The 20,788-nt window shown below is 36.7% G+C and overlaps 1 protein-coding gene across 6 annotated transcripts in view; it reads left to right on the top strand.

Annotated features, from left to right (window-relative positions):
• The window catches only part of SENP7 (SUMO specific peptidase 7), a 133,757-nt gene that overhangs the window by 54,372 nt on the left and 58,597 nt on the right, over positions 1–20,788 (top strand). For 4 of the 6 annotated variants that reach the window (XM_028119219.2, XM_028119218.2, XM_088024355.1 and 1 more), the window contains exon 5: positions 19,491–19,688. The exons of the other annotated variants lie outside the window; for them this stretch is intronic. In XM_028119219.2, coding sequence (XP_027975020.2) covers positions 19,491–19,688 — 198 coding nt within the window. The remainder of the gene's footprint in view (positions 1–19,490; positions 19,689–20,788) is intronic. 6 annotated transcript variants of the gene reach the window in all.

The raw sequence follows: 20,788 nt of genomic DNA, 5'->3' as shown, positions 1-20,788 counted from the left end.
GAGAATTGAATAAAAATTTAGGTAATTAACTCCTAGAAAAACAAAATATTGTTCAGGAAAGGAAATGTAACTACAGTGGATATGTGGTTCAGCTTTGAAGATAATCACATAAGGATTAAACACTGCAGATTGAAACATAATTTCTTATGTAAGTATATTGGGAATTTATTGGATGGAAGGGGTCATATTGGAACAAGATTGTAAAATGCTCATATTCTATTAGTGGATTTGTTTAAAAGAAAAGATCAGTGTCAGTAATTAGTAGGAAAAATAGTAGAAATTTAAAAAAATGGCTTCATTGAGGAGTAGAGAAGCATGGGGAAGTGGATTGTTTGAACATGAATTCTGTAATAAGAATTTGTCATTCATGTGAAGGAAATCAAATCAACAGTTATGTTAGAAAACTGTTTAGGGGACTTAATGAAGGCATTTTAGGCTAATTGAAATCTGAGATTTATTTCCTCAGTGATATATCTGGGATTACCTATGTAAATTATATAACATTTTATATATGTAGCACTTTTTGGGGAGAAAGAAAATAATAGTTACTGGTATAAGTAAAGCAGCACCTGGATTACAAGGCAGTAAGAGCCAGACTTGAATGATCTTCTTTTACATGTGATATTCAGGGAAGGCATGTAATTTTATAATTAAGATATATAAATACATTTTTTTCCTACGCAGATATTGCTGTGGTACCATGTGAAATATAAGAGAACTTCCCCTGAGAAACAAAATGACACATGATTGAAAAATAAAGGAATAATTACAAAAGAAGGAAAGGGACTTTTGTAATAGGGAGACCACACTGACCATAGATCTTCAAGTATCTCAAAAGTCAGCCAGAAAAATGCTTTTCTTTTTTAGGGAGAAGTAAACAAGGCTTGAAATACTGGGTGTGGGGAAGTAGAATGAGCAACCATTGGGATAGCACAATAGATCAAAAAATGTTTTAGCTTGAGGTCAGTCTATTCTAGGCAGGGGTTGTATGCTGGCTCAGGCTGAGAGGAGGTCAAAGTTCATAGGTCTGGGGCAAAGTTGACAAATGTAGCCACGGTTTGGTTAACAAGAATTATGTTCCTATAGATCAGTGGAGACACGCAATTCAGTTAATTGTGTATGAAGTTTAGGGGAGGAAAAATTCCTGTAGCAACTTAGATTCAGTGGCTGGGCCTGCAAATAAACTGAGAAAAGAGAGATTAATGGGAGGGAAACAGGATGCCTGGGTGGCTCAGTCGGTTAAAGGTCTGCCTTCAGCTCGGGTCATGATCTTGGGGTTGTGGGATCCAGCCCTGCATCGGGCTCTCTGCTTAGTGGGGAGCCTGCTTCTCCCTCTCCCTCTGCCTGCACTCTGCCTCTCTCTCTGTCAAATGAATAAATAAAATCTTTTTAAAAAAATGGGAGGGAAACAGAGTTTATTAACATATGCATCACCATACATGTGGAAGAACTCAATGAGTAAATCACAGGGGTGGTCAGAATTTGAGGTTTATATAGCGTTTTAACAAAGAACAGTAGGACAAAGTAAAAGAGGTTTAGGCTTTTAGGGGCTGTAAGCCCCTACATAAAATAAAATGGGAAGGTAAATATATGGGGGGGAACAAATGGAAGATAAAGCTTATTTGGTAAGGTTTATTATGTAGGTAGCTCTTGGTTATCTGTCTCTGGGCTGGCAAGAATCTAGAATCGTCTTTTGGTGATTAAAAGTTCTGCCTTTCCTAGAGGGGAGGGGGTGGGGGGATGGGTTAGCCTGGTGATGGGTATTAAAGAGGGCACGTTCTGCGTGGAGCACTGGGTGTTATGCACAAACAATGAATCATGGAACACTGCATCAAAAACTAATGATGTAATGTATGGTGATTAACATAACAATAAAAATTTAAAGAGAAAAAGGTAACTCCCCCTTAATATTCTAGAACCCTCACCCTTTTCTTTTTTCCTTTTTTTCTCTTTTTGCAAAAGTAGTCATAATCACATAATTTACTACCTTATGTATTACATCATTGCCTGTCTATTCTCATTAAAATGCAACTACATAAGAAAAAAAAAGTTCTGCCTTTCCTGGTACAGAAAAGGGAGATACCTTAATAAATTATGTCCTGTTTTTAGGCAAGTAGGGGGATGGCAGAGAGCTTTTCTTTATTATTATTTTTTTCCAGTGCTCACCGCAATAAGTGTAGTCACCATACAGTGTTATTACAGTATTATTATGACTATGTTTTCTAGGCTGTATTTTCTTCTCTGTGACTTATTTATTTTATAGCTGAAGTTTGTACCCCTTAATCCCCTTCATCTGTTTTACTTATCCTCCACCCCCCTCCCCTTTGGCAACCACCAGTTTGTTCTTTGTATTTCAGAGTCTGTTTGTTGGTTTTGTTTTTTAGATTCAACATGTAAGTGAAATCATATAGTACTGATCTGTCTTTGACTTATTTCATGTAGCATAATACGCTCTAAGTTCTTTAGTAAGCTCTTATTCTTTTCTATGGCTGAGTAATATTCCATTGTGTGTGTGTGTGTGTGTGTGTGTGTGTGTGTGTGTGTGTATACATACCACATCTTCTTTATCCATTCATCTATCAGTGGACACTTGGGTTGCTTTCATATCTTGGCTTTTGTAAATAATGCCGCAGTAAACATAGGGGTGCATATATCTTTTCAAATTCATTTTCTTTGGGGAAATACCCAGTGGTAGAATTACTGAATCATATGGCATTTCTATTTTTAATTTTTTGAGGACCCTCCATACTGTTTTCCACAGTGGTTGCAATAATATCCATTCCTATCAACAGTGCACGAGGGTTCCCTTTTCTCTACATCTTCACCAACGCTTATTACTTACCTGTCTTTTTGTTACTAGGCATCTCACTGGTGTGAGGTACTCTCATTGTGGTTTTGATTTGCATTTCTCTGATGATTAGTGATGTTGAATATTTCTGCATGTGTCTGCCACCTATATGGCTTCTTAGGAAAAAGTGTCTGTCTAGGTCCTCTGCTCATTTAAAAATTTATTTATTTATTTATTTGAGAAAGAGAACATGAGCAGGGTGAGGGGCAGAGGGAGAGGGACAAGCAGATGCCCTGCCAAGTGGGGAGCCTGATGTGTGGCTTGATCCCAGGACCCTGAGATCATGACCTGAGCTGAAGTCAGACGCTTAACTGATGGAGCCACCCAAATGCCCCCCTTTGTTCATTTTTAAATTGGATTATTTTTTGTTGTTGAGTTGTATAGCTTCCTTACATATGTTGAATGTTAACTCCTTATCAGATAGATGCAAATATCTTCCCCATTCAGTAGATTGCCTTTTTGTTTTGTTGATGGTTTTCTTTGTTGTGCAAAAGCTTTTTATTTTGGTGCAGTCCCAATTGTTTATTTTTGCTTTTGTTTTCCTTGCCTGAGGAGACATACCCATAAATACGTTGCTAAGGCCGATGTCCAAAATATTACTGCCTGTGTTTTCTTACAAGAGTTTTATGGTTTCAGGTCTCATGTTTAGATCTTTAATCCATTTTGAGTTTATTTTTGTGTGCGGTGTAAAAGTGTCCAGTTTCCCCAGCACCATTTAGTACAAAGACTTTTTTACCCCCATTGTATATTCTTGTCTCCTTTTGTCATAGATTAATTGACCATATAGGCATGGGCTTGTTTCTGGGCTTTATATGCTATTTCATGGATCTATGTGTCTCTTTTTGTGCCAGAACCATATTGTTTTGATTATTGTAGCTTTGTGTAGTATATCTTGAAATCTGAGCTTGTAATACTTGAGCTGCATTCTTTGCAAGGTTGGTTTGTCTTTTAGAGGTTTTTTTGTAGTTCTATACAAATTTTAGGACCATTTGTTCCAGTTCTGTGAAAAATATTATTGGTTTTTGATAGGGATGCATTGAATCTGTAGATTGCTTTGGGTAGTATAGACAATTTAACAATATTAATTCTTCCAATCCATGAGCACCAAGAAATGGTATATCTTTCCATTTGTTTGTGTTGTCTTCAATTTCTTTAATCAGTATCTTATAGTTTTCAAAGTATAGGTCTTTCACCTACTTGGTTAAGTTTATTCTTAAGTATTTAATTCTTTTTGGTATAATTGGAAATGGGATTGTTTTCTTAATTTCTCTTTTTTCTACTTTGTTATTAGTATATAGAAACACAACAGATTCCTGTGTGTTGATTTTGTATCCTGCAACCTGACTGAATTTATCAGTTCTAATAGTTTTTTGATGGAGTCTTTAGGGTTTTCTCTATATAGTATCATATCAGCTTCAAATAATGACAGTTTAACTTCTTCCTTACCAATTTGGATGCCTCTTATTTCTTCTCTGACTGTTGCAGCTAGGACTTGCAGTACTATGTTGAATAAAAGCAGTGAGAGTGGGCATTCTTATCTTATTCCTAATTTTAGAGGAAAAACTTATAGTTTTTCACCATTGAATATGATGTTAGCTGTGGGTTTTTTATATATGGTCTTTAATTTGTTGAGATATGTTTTTTCTATACCAATTTTGTTGAGAGTTTTTATTATGAATGGGTGTTGTGTTTGTCAAATGCCTTTTCTTTATCTATTGAGGTGATCATATGGTTTTTATTTTCCTCTTATAATACTTGTAGAGGCTACTTTTAGATAACAGGCTTGAACTGTGAAAACTTGATCAAGGCAAAAGGGCCTATAGTGACCCTAGCCTCCTAGGTGAATATAGACAGGCCCATCACTTGATCCACCTCAAAATATCCGTAGGCCCTAACTAGCCAGTGGGCTACTTACAACAAGGCACAGGTAACAAAAAAGGGAAAATTCCATACATCCTCATACCTCCTTACTTTCTGCCTTTACTTATTTTTTATTTTTATTTATTATTATTATTATTATTTTTAATTTTATTTATTTATTTCAGAGAGAGAGAGAATGAGAGTTAGAAAGCACGAGAGGGAAGAGGGTCAGAGGGAGAAGAAGACTCCCCGCCGAGCAGGGAGCCCGATGTGGGACTCGATCCCGGGACTCCAGGATCATGACCTGAGCCGAAGGCAGTCGCTTAACCAACTGAGCCACCCAGGCGCCCATTTATTTATTATTTTTTAAAAAGATTATTTATTTGAGAGAAAGTGTGTGAGAGAGAGAGAGAGAGAGCGAGCCTGAGTGGGATAAGGGGCAGAGGGAGAAGCAGACTCCCCACCAAGCAGGGACTCCTGATGTGGGGCAGAAGGCAGATGCCTCACTTTCAGCCTTTATTTATTTATTTATTTATTTATTTAATTTTTTTAAAAAAAGATTTTATTATTTGACAGAGAGATAGCGAGAGCAGGAACACAAGCATAGTGAGAGCAGGAACACAAGCAGGGGGAGTGGGAGAGGGAGAAGCAGGCTTCCGGCTGAGTAGGGAGCCCAACGTGGGGCTTGATCCCAGGACCGTGGGATCATGACCTGAACCGAAGGCAGAGGCTTAACGACTGAGTCACCCACGCGCGCCCGCTTTCCGCCTATAAATATAGCCCTCTCCCACTGCCTCATTGCCGACAGTCTCTGATTTGCTGTCCTGGCTGCGGCTCCCTTGCTTTTTGTATTCAGTAAACTTCTATCTCCTTTGTTCTGCCTCAGGTGAATCCCTTCACTGGCTGTGCCACCGGTTTCCACCCAGTCGCCCCACATTTGGGGGCTCCCATCTGATTGGGAGAGAGACCACAGTAATGTGATGTATCACATTGATGGGTTTGCAATTATTGAACCTTCCTTGCCTCCTTGGAATAAATCCCACTTGAATAGTGAATGATCCTTTTGATGTATTGTCAAATGTGATTTGTTAATATTTCGTTGAGGATTTTTGTATCTGTGTTCATCAGAGATATTGGCCTGTATTTTTCTTTTTTTGTAGTGTCTTTGTCTAGTTTTGTTATCAGGGTAATACAGAGAGCTTTTCTCTTATCTGCTTCTTAGTTGTCTTTGGTTAAAATAATCCTATGCCAAAGTTTGCTCTATTCTCCAACATTATGAGTTTGTTATTAAGTATTACAGTAGGTCTAGCAGCAAAACAGATTAAATGAGACAATTTAAATCAGATCTCTAATAACTCCTAATAAAACATGATATTTACATTAGAATTATTATTTAATTATTTTAGAGCTATCTCTATGGGTGTCTTGATTTTGATGTCATCTGAAAAGCTATGGGGCCTGGAACAATGGTCCTATCTGGGTTCTTTTCTTCTGTCAGCATTGTTATGCAAGTAAGACCAGCTACAGCTTTTAGCACCTTGGACAAAATGAAAGTGAGGGTCCCTTGTTTAAAAATTAGAGAAAATGCTATTGAATAAAGGTACTTATGAACTGTTTCTACTCACAACACTTCTCACACCAAAATGCATGTGTCTTTTCCAGTACCATTTTCCAACTTTCCAGGCACCAACTGGGTGTAGTGCTGTTCAGTTCTGACATTCTGTGGTGAGTTAGCAACAGATCTCACAATTTAAGGGCTCCGTCCCACAAGACTGCCTTCATTTCATATGCCAGCTGAAAATCTCGGGTTGTCACTGTATTTCTGACTGGCTGGCTATAAATTGGGCATTTCCATGACTTCCTTTTCAGGTTTGATAATGTGTTAGAATGGCTCACAAAACTCAAGACAACATTTTATTTACATTTATAGGTTTATTATAAAGGATACAACGCAAGAACAGCCAAAAAGAAGAGGTCTATAGGGCAGGGTATGGGATGGGGGTGTGGAGTTCCATGACCTCTTTAGGTATGTCACCCTCCCTGCACCTTGATGTATTTACCAGAGAAAAAAGACCAAATATATATTTCCCATTATATCACAGTGCTTTATCAACTTACTGTCTTTTATTTAATCTATATGTTGTTCTAACTAAAGAAAAAGAAAAATTTTAAATTAGGATGAATTTTACTGTTCACCTTTATACTGTTTAATTCTTCTTTTTAAATGCAGATATGAGCATTGAACCAGTATGCACAATTACTGAAATTGTGCAATTTATATTTCAGTTTATTTATATACATATTTTGTTCTTACCAGAAGAGTAGAAATGCTGCACAAAACTAAACTTAGCAGCATTTATATCACTTTTTGATACATCTACATTCTACCAAAACTTTGTCTTTGGCATAATGCTGTATAAAGAATGAATGAAAGTAAAAAAGGAACTAAAAGTTGCCCTGTCATCATTTTCCTGTTGTATCACCATTTTCAGTATAAGTGGTTGGCTAATATAGGGAAGTAACACAAATAAGAAAGGATACAATAGGGCACCTTAGTCATTTGTGTTTCTTAGATGCCATTCTTTTTTTTTTTTTATTCCTTTTTCTCCTGGAGCCATTTACTTGTTTGAATGAAAAAAATGTGGCTTCTCAGGACTTGTAGTGCCTCTGCTTGCCTTTTTCTCACTTTGAATCTCATGGAACTCCCACATATGGTGAATCCACCAGAATTTTTTGCTCATGGACGTCTCAAATATTATATATGAATGGAGCAGCCAGGAATGGTTGGACATGCATATGATGAATATTTTCTCTGCTCATGTGCATGCAATATTGTTTGTGACTTTCACTTACAAAATACAGGTTCAAAGATAAAATTATCAAGAATTTCAAGATAGCAATGGGAGAGCTTTAAAACAAGCGTGGGGTCTATGCTGTGCAGGTTGCACATCTGTGAAGCTGGTGCTGGATGCAAGTGAAATAAGATGGAAATGTTTACTAAGAGCAGCCTCAGGGAAAAAAGATTTATCATCAGTAGGTGATAAAGAAACAAAGTATAGCTGACATTAAATATATGTTACAGATCAAATGTTTGTATCCCCCCCAAAATCTATGTTAAAATCCTAATCTCTAATGTAATGTGTTAGGAGATGGGAGGCCTTCGGGAGGTAATTGGGTTATGAGGGTGGAGCCCTCACGAATAGGATTAGTACCCTTTTAAAAGAGACCCCGGGGAGTTCTCTCATCCCTTCTACCATGGGAAGATACGGTGAGAAGATGGCCACCTGGGAACCAGGAAGCTTTTACCACAAATTGAATCTGCCAGTGCCTTGATCTTGTACTCCCCAGCCTCCAGAACTGTGAGAAATACTTGTTTGTTGTTAAGCCACCCAGTCAGTGGTATTTTTGTTAAAGGACCCGGAATGGACTAAGAATAAGAAAGGGGAATGTGGCAGAGGCATGCAATTCATTGTGTTAACTATCTGGATTATAGATTAAAGTTATTCTGTCAACTGTGGTTCCCTCAAAGTCCAAATCAGTGTAGTCCTATATGTGTGTTAAGTACTGGTGTTTTAATTTCAAAGAATCAGCTTAAGTACCTTTCTCATTCAAAAGATGCTTGCTAACGCACTTGGCCACTTGCCAGGTAACAAATTCACTGTACTGGAAAGGTGGCATCCAAGGCATACTGTAGTGATGATGATCTTTTAGAGCCCTTGAATTTTTCAATCCAAATTTTAGCAAAGTATACATGAATAAATTAATAAAAATATTACTTATTTAGTTCATTTAATTTGACTTTGATGAGGAAAACTAAATAGGTAGACTCATTTTCTAAAGCAATATAAATTTGCATATTCTTTTTGTTTTTTTAAAGATTTTATTTATTTATTTGAGAGAGAGAATGAGATAGAGAGAGCATGAGAGGGGGGAGGGCCAGAGGGAGAAGCAGACTCCCCGCTGAGCAGGGAGCCTGATGCGGGACTCGATCCCGGGACTCCAGGATCATGACCTAAGCCGAAGGCAGTCGCTTACCCAACTGAGCCACCCAGGCGCCCTAAATTTGCATATTCTTAATGACTTATTTTTTTATTTTTTATTTTTTTTTTTACAATTTTATTTATTAGAGAGACACAGAGGCAGAGCATGAGCAGGGGAGAGGAGGCAGAGGCAGAGGGCTCAGAGGGGGAAGCAGACCCCCCCCACCTGCTGAGCAGGGAGTCCGATTCAGGGCTTGATCCCAGGACCCTGAGAATGATGAACCCAGCTGGAGGCAGACGTTTAACTGACTGAGCCACCCAGGCGCCCCTCTTAATGACTTTTGATCACCTTTATTGATGTATATTTTATATCTAATAAAGTACACACTTCTTATGTGTATATTTTGATGAAATTTCAAAAAAAGATTTATTTATTTATTTATTTAGAGAGAATGCATGTGGTGGCGGGGGTGGTGTTGGAGGGGCAGAGGAAGAGGAAGAGAGAATCTCAAGCAGAGCATGGAGCCCCACTCGGGGCTCTATCTCATGACCCTAAGATAATGACCTGAGCAGAAACCAGGAGTCATGCTTAACCAACTGCACCACCTGAGCGCCCCTGTTTTGATGAATTTTAACAAATTTTTATACCCATGTTACCACTACCACCACAATCTGTGAACATACCTACTTCCCCAGAGACTTTCCATGTGCCCTTTCACACTTACTCCCCAAGCCCACCCACCTTCAATCCTAGTTACTGATCTGCTGTCATTATAGATTAGGTTTGTCTTTCTAGAGTTGGGAATATATGAAAACAAAGCATGTATATTCGTTTGTATCAGTTTTTTTTTAAATATTTTATTTTTAAGTAATCTCTACACCCAACATGGGGCTTGAATTTACAATCCTTAGATCAAGAGTGGCATGCTTAACTGACTGAGCCAGCCAGGTGCCCCAATGTCTGTTTTTTTTCACTGAGCATGGTTTGGAGATTTGTCTATATTACCCTCTTAGGTTCTTTGGCTGGGCTTTTGAATTAAGCTGGTAAGACAGATCAACAGGAAAGAACATACAAATATTATTTGAGTTTTTAAAAGTGCACATGGAAGCTATTAGAAAAATGAAGACCTAAAGACATGGTTAGGACTGATATCCTATATATCTTTTTAACAAAGAACAATAAATTTGTGAAGTGACAAATCAAAAGAAAAGGGTTTGTGTTTCTAGGTGCACATATTGTGGGAAAGCGACGAGAAGTATATGGGGGGGAAACTAATGGAAGATAAGGGTTATTTTAGTAGGTTTGTTTGTACAGATCCATTTTGGTGTCTATTCAGTCTGCAGTGATAAGAATGTCTTCCTGGTATAGAAAAGGCACCTTTCTCATGGGAACTTTTAGGACCTGCCTTCAGGTAGAAAGGGGAGGTCAAAGAGCCTTTCCTGCACTTGCTATTTCTCAAGTGGCTTCAGCTCAAAATTATATGCCACTGTGGCATATTTTGGGGGTGACATGTTTTTAGCCCTTTCAGATCCATTCAGCTCTTGGTGGGCATTTGGATTGTTTCCAGTTTTTTCCTACTATGAATAAAGCTGCTGTGAATACTCATTTACAAATGCCCGTGTGGGTATGTTTTCATTTCTTTGGGGTAAATACCTAGGAGCTGGGTCGCTGAGTCATTGAAAGTGCATTTTTAATTTTGTAAGAAACTGCCAAACTGTTTTCCGAAAGTGATTGTGCATTTTATATTCCCACCAGCAGTGGAATATACACTCTCCCTTGTTATAGGTGTGCAGTGGTATCTTATTGTGGTTTTAATCACTTTTGCTTGGTGAATAACAATATTGAACATATTTTCTTGTACTTATTGGCCTTTGGTATCTTCTCCAACTGTCTATAGAAATTTTTTGCTCTCTTCCCCGGTTTTCTAAGATCAGAAAGATAAGATAAATAATATTGAGCATCTTTTCATATGCATGTTGGCCATTAATATGTCCTTTTCTTTTCTCTTTTTATTTTTTTATTAACATATAATGTATTATTTGTTTCAGGGGTACAGCTCTGTGATTCACCAATCTTACATAATTCACAGTGCTCACCATAGCACATACCTTCATTATATGTCTTTTTCTTGTGAAGTATTCAAATATTTTGTCCATGTAGAGAAAAAACCTTTTTCCTCTACCCTTCTCAGTTCTGTGACTGAGGCCCTGCAAGTTAGACTGACAAAATACAGATTTATTAGACAAAAACAGAGTTTACTAACACATGCAATGTGCATCTATGAGGGAGATACTCTGTGATGAGTAACTCAAAGGAGTAGTTACATCATGGGCTTATGTAGTGTCTAACAGTGAATAATAGATTTCTAGAGAAGTGACAAGACAAAGGAAAAAGTTTTGAGACTTCCAACGATGGCAAACTATGGGAAAGTAAATATATGAAGGAAACTAATGGAAAATAAAGTTTAGGCTTGTTATGTAGATTCCATCTCTGAGCTCATAAGAATTTCTAGTGATGAATAGCATTTAGGCAAGTGGTGTGTGGACAAAGATTTTTTTTTTTTTTTGGCCATTTGCTGTTTCTCAGTTGTCTTCAGTTCAAAACAGCCCTTGTGGGCGCCTGGGTGGCTCAGTTGGTTAAGCGACTGCCTTCGGCTCAGGTCATGATCCTGGAGTCCCAGGATCGAGTCCCGCATCGGGCTCCCTGCTCAGCAGTGAGTCTGCTTCTCCCTCAGACCCTCACCGCGCTCTCTCTCTCTCTCTCATTCTCTCTCTCAAATAAATAAAATCTTAAAAAAAAAAAAAGCCCTTGTACCAAAGTGACACATTTTGGGGTGGCATATTCTGATATCCTACACCCAGTGTTTTTGAAGGACAAGAAATGCTCTCAAATTATGAAAAAAGAAATTAAAACACTGCTTTTATTCTGGCTAGTTTCCAGAACCAAAAAATAGGACTCCAAGTTTTGAGAAATGATTGTTTTTTTTCTGATTTCTCATTTTTTTAGCCAAGTTATATAGTTAACTCATATTTATATATTCATTGAATAAACTGCTTTTGTTAAAAATTATAATTAAAAATTTGAAATTTTTTAAAAAAGGTTTTATTTATTAGAGAGAGCAGGAGTGGAGGGGAGGGGCAGAGAGAGAGAGAGGCTCAGGGACTTGATCCCAGGACCCTGAGATCATTACTTGAGCTGGTGTCAGATGCTTAAGTGACTGAGGCACCCAGGCGCCCCCCCAAAATTGGTACTTTTTAAGAAAACCTAGAATATGTCTTTTGTTCATAGGCAAAAATAATTGATTTTTTCTGCTGTAGTTATGCTGAATTTTCCTATAAGTAGAGGTTTTCAAATGTATAAAATAGTACTCTAGAAAAAATATGTTTTTTTTTTATTTCTAGGAGTAATATTTTTTAGACTCTGAGTGTGTAGATCAGTAATTATTTCCCTTGTAAATGAAATTAGATTGGATCCTTGAACAACGTGGGGTTTAGTGGTGCCAACCTCCTTGCTCAGTAGAAAATCTGCATTTAACTTCTAACTCCAAAAACTGAACTATTAGCCAATTGTTGACCAAAAACATAAACAGTTAACACGTATTTTGTATGATCTATGTATTATATACTGTATTCTTAAAGTAAGCTTGAGAAAAGACAATGTTGTTAAATCATAAGGAAAGGAAAAATACAATTATAGTACTGTACTGTATTCATCCAAAAAAGTCTTCATATAAGTGGACCTGCACAATTCAAACCCATGTTGTTCAAAGGTCAACTGTAAATTAATAGTATAATGGTTGACAGCTTAGAGAGGGATATTTCCTAAGTAGATAATTGGATACTTTTAAAAAGCCTAGGCAAGTACTTTAGCAGGAATGGTATATTTCTATGTTGGGTTAGGTGGAGTTCTCTGTTTAGCTGTTCTCTATTCTTTATTTATACTGCAAAATGTAATGCACCTACCAAAAAGATAAATAAAAGGAAAACAATAAATTGTTTATTATAATTTAAAATTTTATATAAGGCAAATATACTTTGGTAACTACCACTACAGAATAGAAAACCACCACAGAAGTTTTCTTGTGTCTTTGCAGTTATAACTCCTTTTCTTTCCTTTAAAATCAACCTGTTGGGACGCCTGGGTGGCTCAATCAGTTAAATGTCTGCCTTCAGCTCAGGTCATGATCCCAGAGTCCTGGGATCGAGTCCCACATTGGGCTCCTTACTCAGCGGGGAGCCTGCGTCTCCTTCTGCCTGCTGCTTCCCCTGCTTGTGCTCTCTCTCTCTCTCTCTGACAAATAAGTAAATAAAATTTAAAAAAAATAAAATCAATCTGAATTTCTTACCTTTTTTTTTGTATAGTATTTCTACTTAAGTGTGGTTTCCAAAATAAAAAGTTTAGGTTTTATTTTGTATGATTTGAATGTTGTTCTTCACCCTTAATTTCTATTCCAGTATCCATAGAAATCTTATGGTATTTAAATGTAGAAATTAAACATTTTTTACCTTAATATTTTGGGGAAAAAAGAAAATATTAAGGTAAAAGTGTTTAATTTTTAAAAAAGTGTTCTGACTTGTGCTTTAGGGTGTTACTAGTCAGCCAAATTACAATTATACAATAAAGCCAAATATATAAACATGAAATAAATACTTTCCCCAGAGAATCTCAGTTGTCTTTTTCATTTAGAGTCACATTATTAGAACAATCAGTAAAATGAGCAATGGTTTATTATTTTCCAACATAAATTCTTTTTTTAAAAAATATTTATTTTAGAGAGAGAAATATTTATTTATCTATTTTAGAGTGAGTGGAGGGAGGGGCAGAAGGATTGGGAAGAGAGAATCTCAAGCAGACTTCCATTGAGCGAGGAGTTCATCACAGGGGCTCGATTTCTCGATCCATGAGATCCTGACCTGAGCCGAAACCAAGAGTCAGTCACTCAACCAACTGAACCACCCTGGTACCCCTCCAACATAAATTCTTAATTGGTCTGGGTGAATAGAAAAATGGCTTTTTCCAACGTTGGATATTTTCATATTTAAAATTGTTAAAATTACCATTGAGATAATTTTCCAAATAATTTAGCAAATTACTAATTTTCACTAGTTTTCCTGTTAGACCAAAAGTATGCCATATATATCCTTAAGATTTTATAAATATTTTTATTTTATCACTTAGAATTTTAAGCTGTACCCTTGTAAATGCTTTTATTTATTTATTTATTTTTTTTTAGAGAGAGAGAGAGTGAGAGCATGCACAGCGGGGAGGGAGGGGCAGAAGGAGAGGGAGAGAGAATCTTAAGCAGGCTCTACTCCCAGTGCAGAGCCGGATGCAGGGCTCAGTCTCACCACCCTGAGATCATGACTTGAGCCAAAATCAAGAGTCGGCCGCTTAATGGACTGAGCCACCCAGGCACCCCCTTGGAAAATCTTTTATTTTTATTTTATTTTTTTAAATTAACATGTAATGTATGATTGGTTTCATAGGTACAGGTCTGTGATTCATTAGTCTTATATAATATCCAGTGCTCATTATATCACATGCCCTCCTTAATGTCCATTACCTAGTTACTCCATCCCTCCACCCCATTGCAAAATCTTTTAAACGAATAATCTAATTTACTAAATGTAAAAAATACATATTCACTAGTGAAGCGATAGTTTTTCCCTAGGTAAACCTGAACTGTTGACCATTCTTTAAGAAAGTTAATTAGTTGACATTTCTTTTCATATGAATAGTGCTTGCTTTGTAGAGAAAACAGAAATAAAGGGGTGCCTGGGTGGCACAACCTGTTAAGCTTCCTACTCTTCGTTTTCACTTAGGTCCTGATCTCAGGGTGGTGAGATTCAAACTCCACATCCGGCTCTGGGCTCAGCAGGAGTCTGCTTGAGATTCTTTCTTCCTCTCCCTCTTTCCTTCCGCTCGCTCTCTTTATCTCAAATAAATATTTTTTTTTAAAGATTTTTTATTTATTTGAGAGAGAGAATGAGAGATAGAGAGCACGAGAGGGAAGAGGGTCAGAGGGAGAAGCAGACACCCTGCTGAGCAGGGAGCCCGACGCGGGGCTCGATCCCGGGACTCCAGGATCATGACCTGAGCCGAAGGCAGTCGCTCAACCGACTGAGCCACCCAGGCGCCCCTCAAATAAATATTTTTTTTTTGACAGAGAGAGACACAGCAAGAGAGGAAACACAAGCAAGGGGAGTGGGAGAGGGAGAAGCAGGCTTCTCTCTGAGCAGGGAGCCTGATGCGGGACTCGATCCTAGGACCCTGGGATCATAACCTGAGCCGAAGGCAGATGCTTCACCGACTGAGCCACCCAGGCGCCCCTAAATAAATAAATCTTAAAAAAAAAAAACGAAGACAAGTAGAAAAAAGAAAACAACACAGAGATAGCTAGCTACCTTAAAATTTAAAGTAGAAGATTTTAAGAGACTAATAAGTAACATTTGCTAAAGTGGCTTTATCTTGGTTTAATTAACCATTCTGCTGTTTCTTGACGTTGAAGGTTGCTTTTCGTTTGCTGCTTTTATAAATTATACCATGATGAATATCTGTGCATAAATTTTTCCCCTGTATTTCATACTTTTCTTGACACAGGATTCCAGACATGGGATTATTTTGTCAAGAGTATAATAAACACTCGTGTGCATCTAGATTCCCCAGTTGTTAACTTTTTTTTTAAAGATTTTTAATTTTTTTATTAGACAGGGGAGAGAGTACAAGAGGGGGGAGCGGCAGGCAGAGGGGAGGGAGAAGAAGGCTCCCTGCTCAGCAGGGAGCCCTATGTGGGGCTCGATCCCAGGACCTCAGGATCATGACCTGAACCAAAGGCAGATGCTTAACCGTCTGAGCCCCCCAGGAGCCCCCCAGTTGTTAACTTTAATCCACACTTGCCTTCTTTTAGTCTCTTCGTACATGCATGTAAGTGCATACCACATATACACCTGTAGAGATAAAAATATAATATACATTTTTCCTAGAAACATTTGAAAGTAGAATTTCAACCTGCATTTCCTGAGAACAGGGACATTTTCTTAAATATTACCACAGTATATTATGAAGAAATTTAATAGTAATTTCATTTTGTTATCTAATATAGAGTCTAGAATTAATCAGAATTTCCTAAATGTTCCCCAAATATTTTTTATTACTTTTTAAAAAAAAATTATTACTATTTTTTTTAGAGAGGGAGAGAAGAGAAAGGGGTGGGAGGAAGGGTAGAGGGAGAGGGAAAGAGAATCTTAAGCAGGCTCCATTCTCAGTGTGGATCCCAATGCAGGGCTCAGTCTCACAGCCCTGAGATCATGACCTGAGCTGAAATCAAGAGTTGGATGCTTAACTGACTGAGCCACTCAGGTACCCCTATTTTATTACTTTTCAAATTGAAGTGTATGCATCATATATTTTGGTTATTAAGTCTCATTAGGCTCTTAATCTTAGAATAACCCTGTCTTGTTTATTAAAAATCATGACATTGACTTTTTTGAAGAGTTTAGGCCAGTTGTCTTGTCTAATGTCCTATATTCTAGACTTTTATGATTTATCTGGGTTCGTCCTCATGGATTAGATAGATTCACCTTAAATTTTTGGCAAAAATACTTCATAGCTGATGTCATTTGCTTATTGCATCATATCAGAGGATACATAAGGTTTGCTTGTCCCCCAGTTGATGATTCTACATTTGATCATTGGTTAAGGTGGTAGCTGTCAGATTTATTATAAAGGTACCTTTCTCATTTTAATAATCACCTGTGAACCTAATTATCTTTTTTTTTTGCATTGGGCTAACACTAAGGTGGCAGAGCAGTGGTGGAAAAAAAAATCACAAAACAGTGGCATTATAAATTCATGGTTATTAATCTCACTGGATGCCTAAACTGCAAGATAGTCCTACTGTGTTTCTCTAATCTGCTTGTGTTCTTCTCCACAGTGATGATTTGAAATCTTTCTCTTCTCAAACCTTTGTTCCTTTACCTTTCCTATCACTTTGAAAAGGTGATCTTTGTTCCTTTTACTTCCTGGAGGAAGGAATGGGGATGCCTCTTCTTCCATCATGAATTAGCATAGTGGAGGAGTTAAAAGTGCTGGCAGTAGAGTTGAGAGTGTATGGTTTTGGATCCTACTTTCACTACTCACCCATTTTACTTTGGACTTAGTTATTAATCATTCTATCTTGGTCTTAATTGCAGAAGAATTACCATTGTACCTCATGGAGTAGTTGTGAGGTTTAAATGAAGTGAATCATTGGAAAATGGTTAGCATAGTAACTGGTATAATAGTGCATGTTAAAAAAATATTAGCTCTTACCATTTCTTAAGAAATTTACTGTGTTAATTATTCTGTCTTTTTATCTTTAGCCTCTCCTATTCTGTTGACCTCTTCCCTAGGCACTTAAACTTACACAGATGTCCTCTGTCTTAACTAACTAATGAACCAATTACTAAGAAAACTTTTCTTGCATCTCACATTTGTCTTGAGCTCTTGTTCTGTACCCCCTTTCAGTCATATGTCAACTGCCTACATTTGCTGTATCTCTTTCCCCCTTTTCCATTTACTCATCCCACTGTATTCTGTTTCTGCTCCCACCGTTCCACTAAACTGCCCCTGATAAAGCCATTGTTACCTCTCTAAATTCATTTTTATAACCCTTAACATTAGTGCTTCCATTTCATTCTTCATAAGACAACAAAGTGATCTTTTAGTAATGCAGCTGTGAGCTCATCACTCTTTTGTTAAAACTAGTGAATTTCTATTGTTCTTGACATAAAATCTCAAATCATTAATATAGTTCATCGGTCCTGCCTAACTGTCCATCCTTATCTTGTACAAATTTCCTCTTCAGTCTAAGCAGTTGAGCCAGGTAAGTCCTTTGATTTTCTTCAGCAAGCTTTACTCATATCAGATCATTTGTTTGTATTTTGTCCCCTTTTTTGGACTGCTCTTTATTTTCCACCTGTTTCTTTTGGATAGTGTCTAGCTTCAGCTCAAAGGTCATATTCTAGGTAAAATCTTCCTTGACCTAGTTCAGAAGAAGTGCAGTATCTGTACTTTAACTTCATATCACTCATCACAGTTGTAATTAAGTAATTAATTGGGTGGTTCTTTGGAATGTAAGCTCCATGAAGGCAGGCACTGCAACCATCTTGTTTGTTGCTGAATCTCTAGATTCTGCTAGTACAGTTGTTTTGCTAGAAGGTATTTTGGTAAGTATTTGTTGAATGAAGAATGAATTATTTATTCATAGACATGTCACTCATCTCTTTATTATTTAATGATAATTCTAAAACTATAGATTAAAAAACAGTTTTTTTAACTCAAAATATTTGGAGTTTCAGTGCATTCTCTGGAGGTTTTCCTGAAGACTTATACTGCCTCCTTCCAGATGATCTGAAGATAGCCCAAAGTGGCAGCTGCAAACAAGCGATGTCTTTGAGACTTAGTTTATCTTTTATTTATTTATTTTTTTAAATAAGCTCTAGGCCCAACGTGGGGCTTGAACTCATGACCCCAAAATCAGGAGTTGCATGCTTTACCAACTGAGCCAGCCAGGCACCCCAAGATCTGTTTTATCTTTAAAATATATGAGCACTTTGCTTTCTGTTTCTTAATTTTCTTTCTTTCTTTCTTTTCTTTTCTTTTTTTTTTTTTTACGATTTTTAAGTAATCTTTACACCCAATGGGACTCAAACTCATAACCCCGAGATCAAGAGTCACATAGTCCACCAGCTGAGCCAGTCAGGCACTTCTGTTTTTTAATATTCTTACATTTGTTAAAGAAACAATGCTAAAATGGGGCCCAGGGAATAGAATAGACACTCTTCTGATTAAACATTTCCAATTTAGACATTTCTCATTTGACATTGTTTTGAGTCCATTTGGTAGCCTGTGCACACTACTGCAAGAACTATTATTCTCTGGTTCCAGAACTGAACACAGTTCTTCAAGTATTATCAGCAAAAGATATACTGAATGAGTAATGGCCAAAATGTAGTGAGGCAAAAAACTGGAGCTGCTTGCATTTATCAGTTTTACTTTTGAAAAGGGTATAGGTACAGTAAAAGTAAATGTTTTAAATTGACCTATTTGTAGAAATAAGGTAAAATTAAGTCTATATCTTAAGACTATGAAGACATGACTATGTAGACTTATTGAGACTGTAGATGATGTAATGTTTCACCTTTAGTTTTAAAGATTTTATTTTTAGAGAGAGAGCATGAGCATGTGTGAGCAGGGTGAGGGGCAGAAGGAGAGCTAGAGAATCTCAAGCAGACTTGCACTGAGTGCGGAGCCCCATGCGGGGCTTGATTTCATGACCCTGAGATCATGACCTGAGGCAAAATCAAGAGTCAGCTGCTTAACCGACTGAGCCACCTAGGCGCCCCTCACCTTTACTTTTAATAATGCTTTCCTAATCAACAAATACTAAAAACACAATTATAGTGCAGAAAGTGGTTGCCTCCTGTGGTGAGTTATGCAGATGTGTATTGTTGTTTCACTGAAGGTATAAATAGGCACAGATGGGTTATCATGAATCCCAACAGCTATACATGTGTGTGGCCACGGTTGTAGTATACTAGACAGAATTCTGAAGAAAATTCCAGTTTAAGTAAAATAGACTTTACTTTTTAATATATATTTGAGAATGGTTAAGCAAATATTTTACTTATTTATTACTCTAGTTAATTGAAGAACTGAAATCGAGAAATTCTGGAGGTTTTCTTTTGGTATAGTTTGTGATTACTTCATGTATTATACAATGTTTAGTACTTTATGTTTTAATTATTTATGTGTGTAACAGGCAACTCAAAGTTGTGTTGACGAATGTCCTATGGACGGATTTAGGACGGAAATTCAGAAAGACCCTACCTAGAAACGATGCTAATTTATGTGATGCCAACAAGGTGCAATCAGACTCATTGCCTTCGACATCTGTTGACAGCCTAGAGACATGTCAAAAATTAGAACCTCTTCACCAAAGCCTTAATTTATCTAAAAGGTATGTTGTTCAGTATTGATTTTGTTCAACCTACCACATTGAAACAGTAGAAGTCCAATAATCTTAAAATTGTTAAGATTGTTGGAAATGATTTTTAAGAAAATTTGCATATACAGGTATGCCCCACTCTAAAGCAAATGTTAAAGCTGACAATTTCAATTTACAAAGTTAATGATAGTTTTGCACTTCATTAAATTGACATAAAATTATTTTTAAAGCCAAGTATCTTAATACATTTAACTTACTTTATAATGTGATTCACATATACATATTTTTAGAGACTCATTTATGATCTAAAATGAAGGTACATATATAGATAGATAGGTAAGGACCTAGATTAAATAACATATCAAAGGTATGCTAAAATGGAGAAAATAAAGTATATATATTTATCTATTTATGTCTTCACAGAGTTTACAGAATTAATAGTTCATTTTTATTTTCTGCATCTTTAGCATACCTGTTAAATATTTAAGTCCTTGCCACTTTTGACTTTGTGAGCTTTCTTGTATTTTACATGCATTTTTTAAAAAAGGAGCTGATATTGAAATATTACCCCAGATTTTTAATAATAAATATAGTTTAATTTAGAAAATAAGACCAGTTTTATATTTTTTAAAGGAATCGTGTATGGAGTTTGGAATTAGCTCTGGGAATTTGTGATCTGTAACATAATATTTTTAATGTGTCATTTACAGTTTTAAATATGTAAGTGAATGAATATGTTTTGAGGGAAGTACTTTGCTTTCAGTTAGAATAACTTGTCATTAGCTAGGTAGTGCTTTGGTTATATGGTGTGTAATCTAAATGGTAGTATATAAGTGCTTTAAGCCAAGTCCAGATAAAAACTGCTAACTTTCCACACAGTTATTTAAAAAATAAAAGTAGATATCTGTATATTAATTTTAAAAGAGGACAGTTCTTTAAAAAGAGGCCAAAACAAAAAGCTAAGAAAATGAATTTCCTTATTAGATCATACCTGATATAAATTTAACTGTCTAAAGCACCCTAAATCTTAGAGTCAGTCAGGTAAGGACTGGGTTATATGTTCATGAAACTGAAATATAGTATGAGGTTAAAAGTCCCGGGGTGCCTGGGTG

The sequence above is a fragment of the Eumetopias jubatus genome, unplaced genomic scaffold, assembly GCF_037043125.1.
Source record: "Eumetopias jubatus isolate StellerSeaLion01/CBP00866 unplaced genomic scaffold, mEumJub1_p1.0 scaffold_1, whole genome shotgun sequence".
Classification (NCBI taxonomy): Eukaryota; Metazoa; Chordata; class Mammalia; order Carnivora; family Otariidae; genus Eumetopias; species Eumetopias jubatus.
This window is presented reverse-complemented; position numbering and strand designations above follow the sequence as displayed.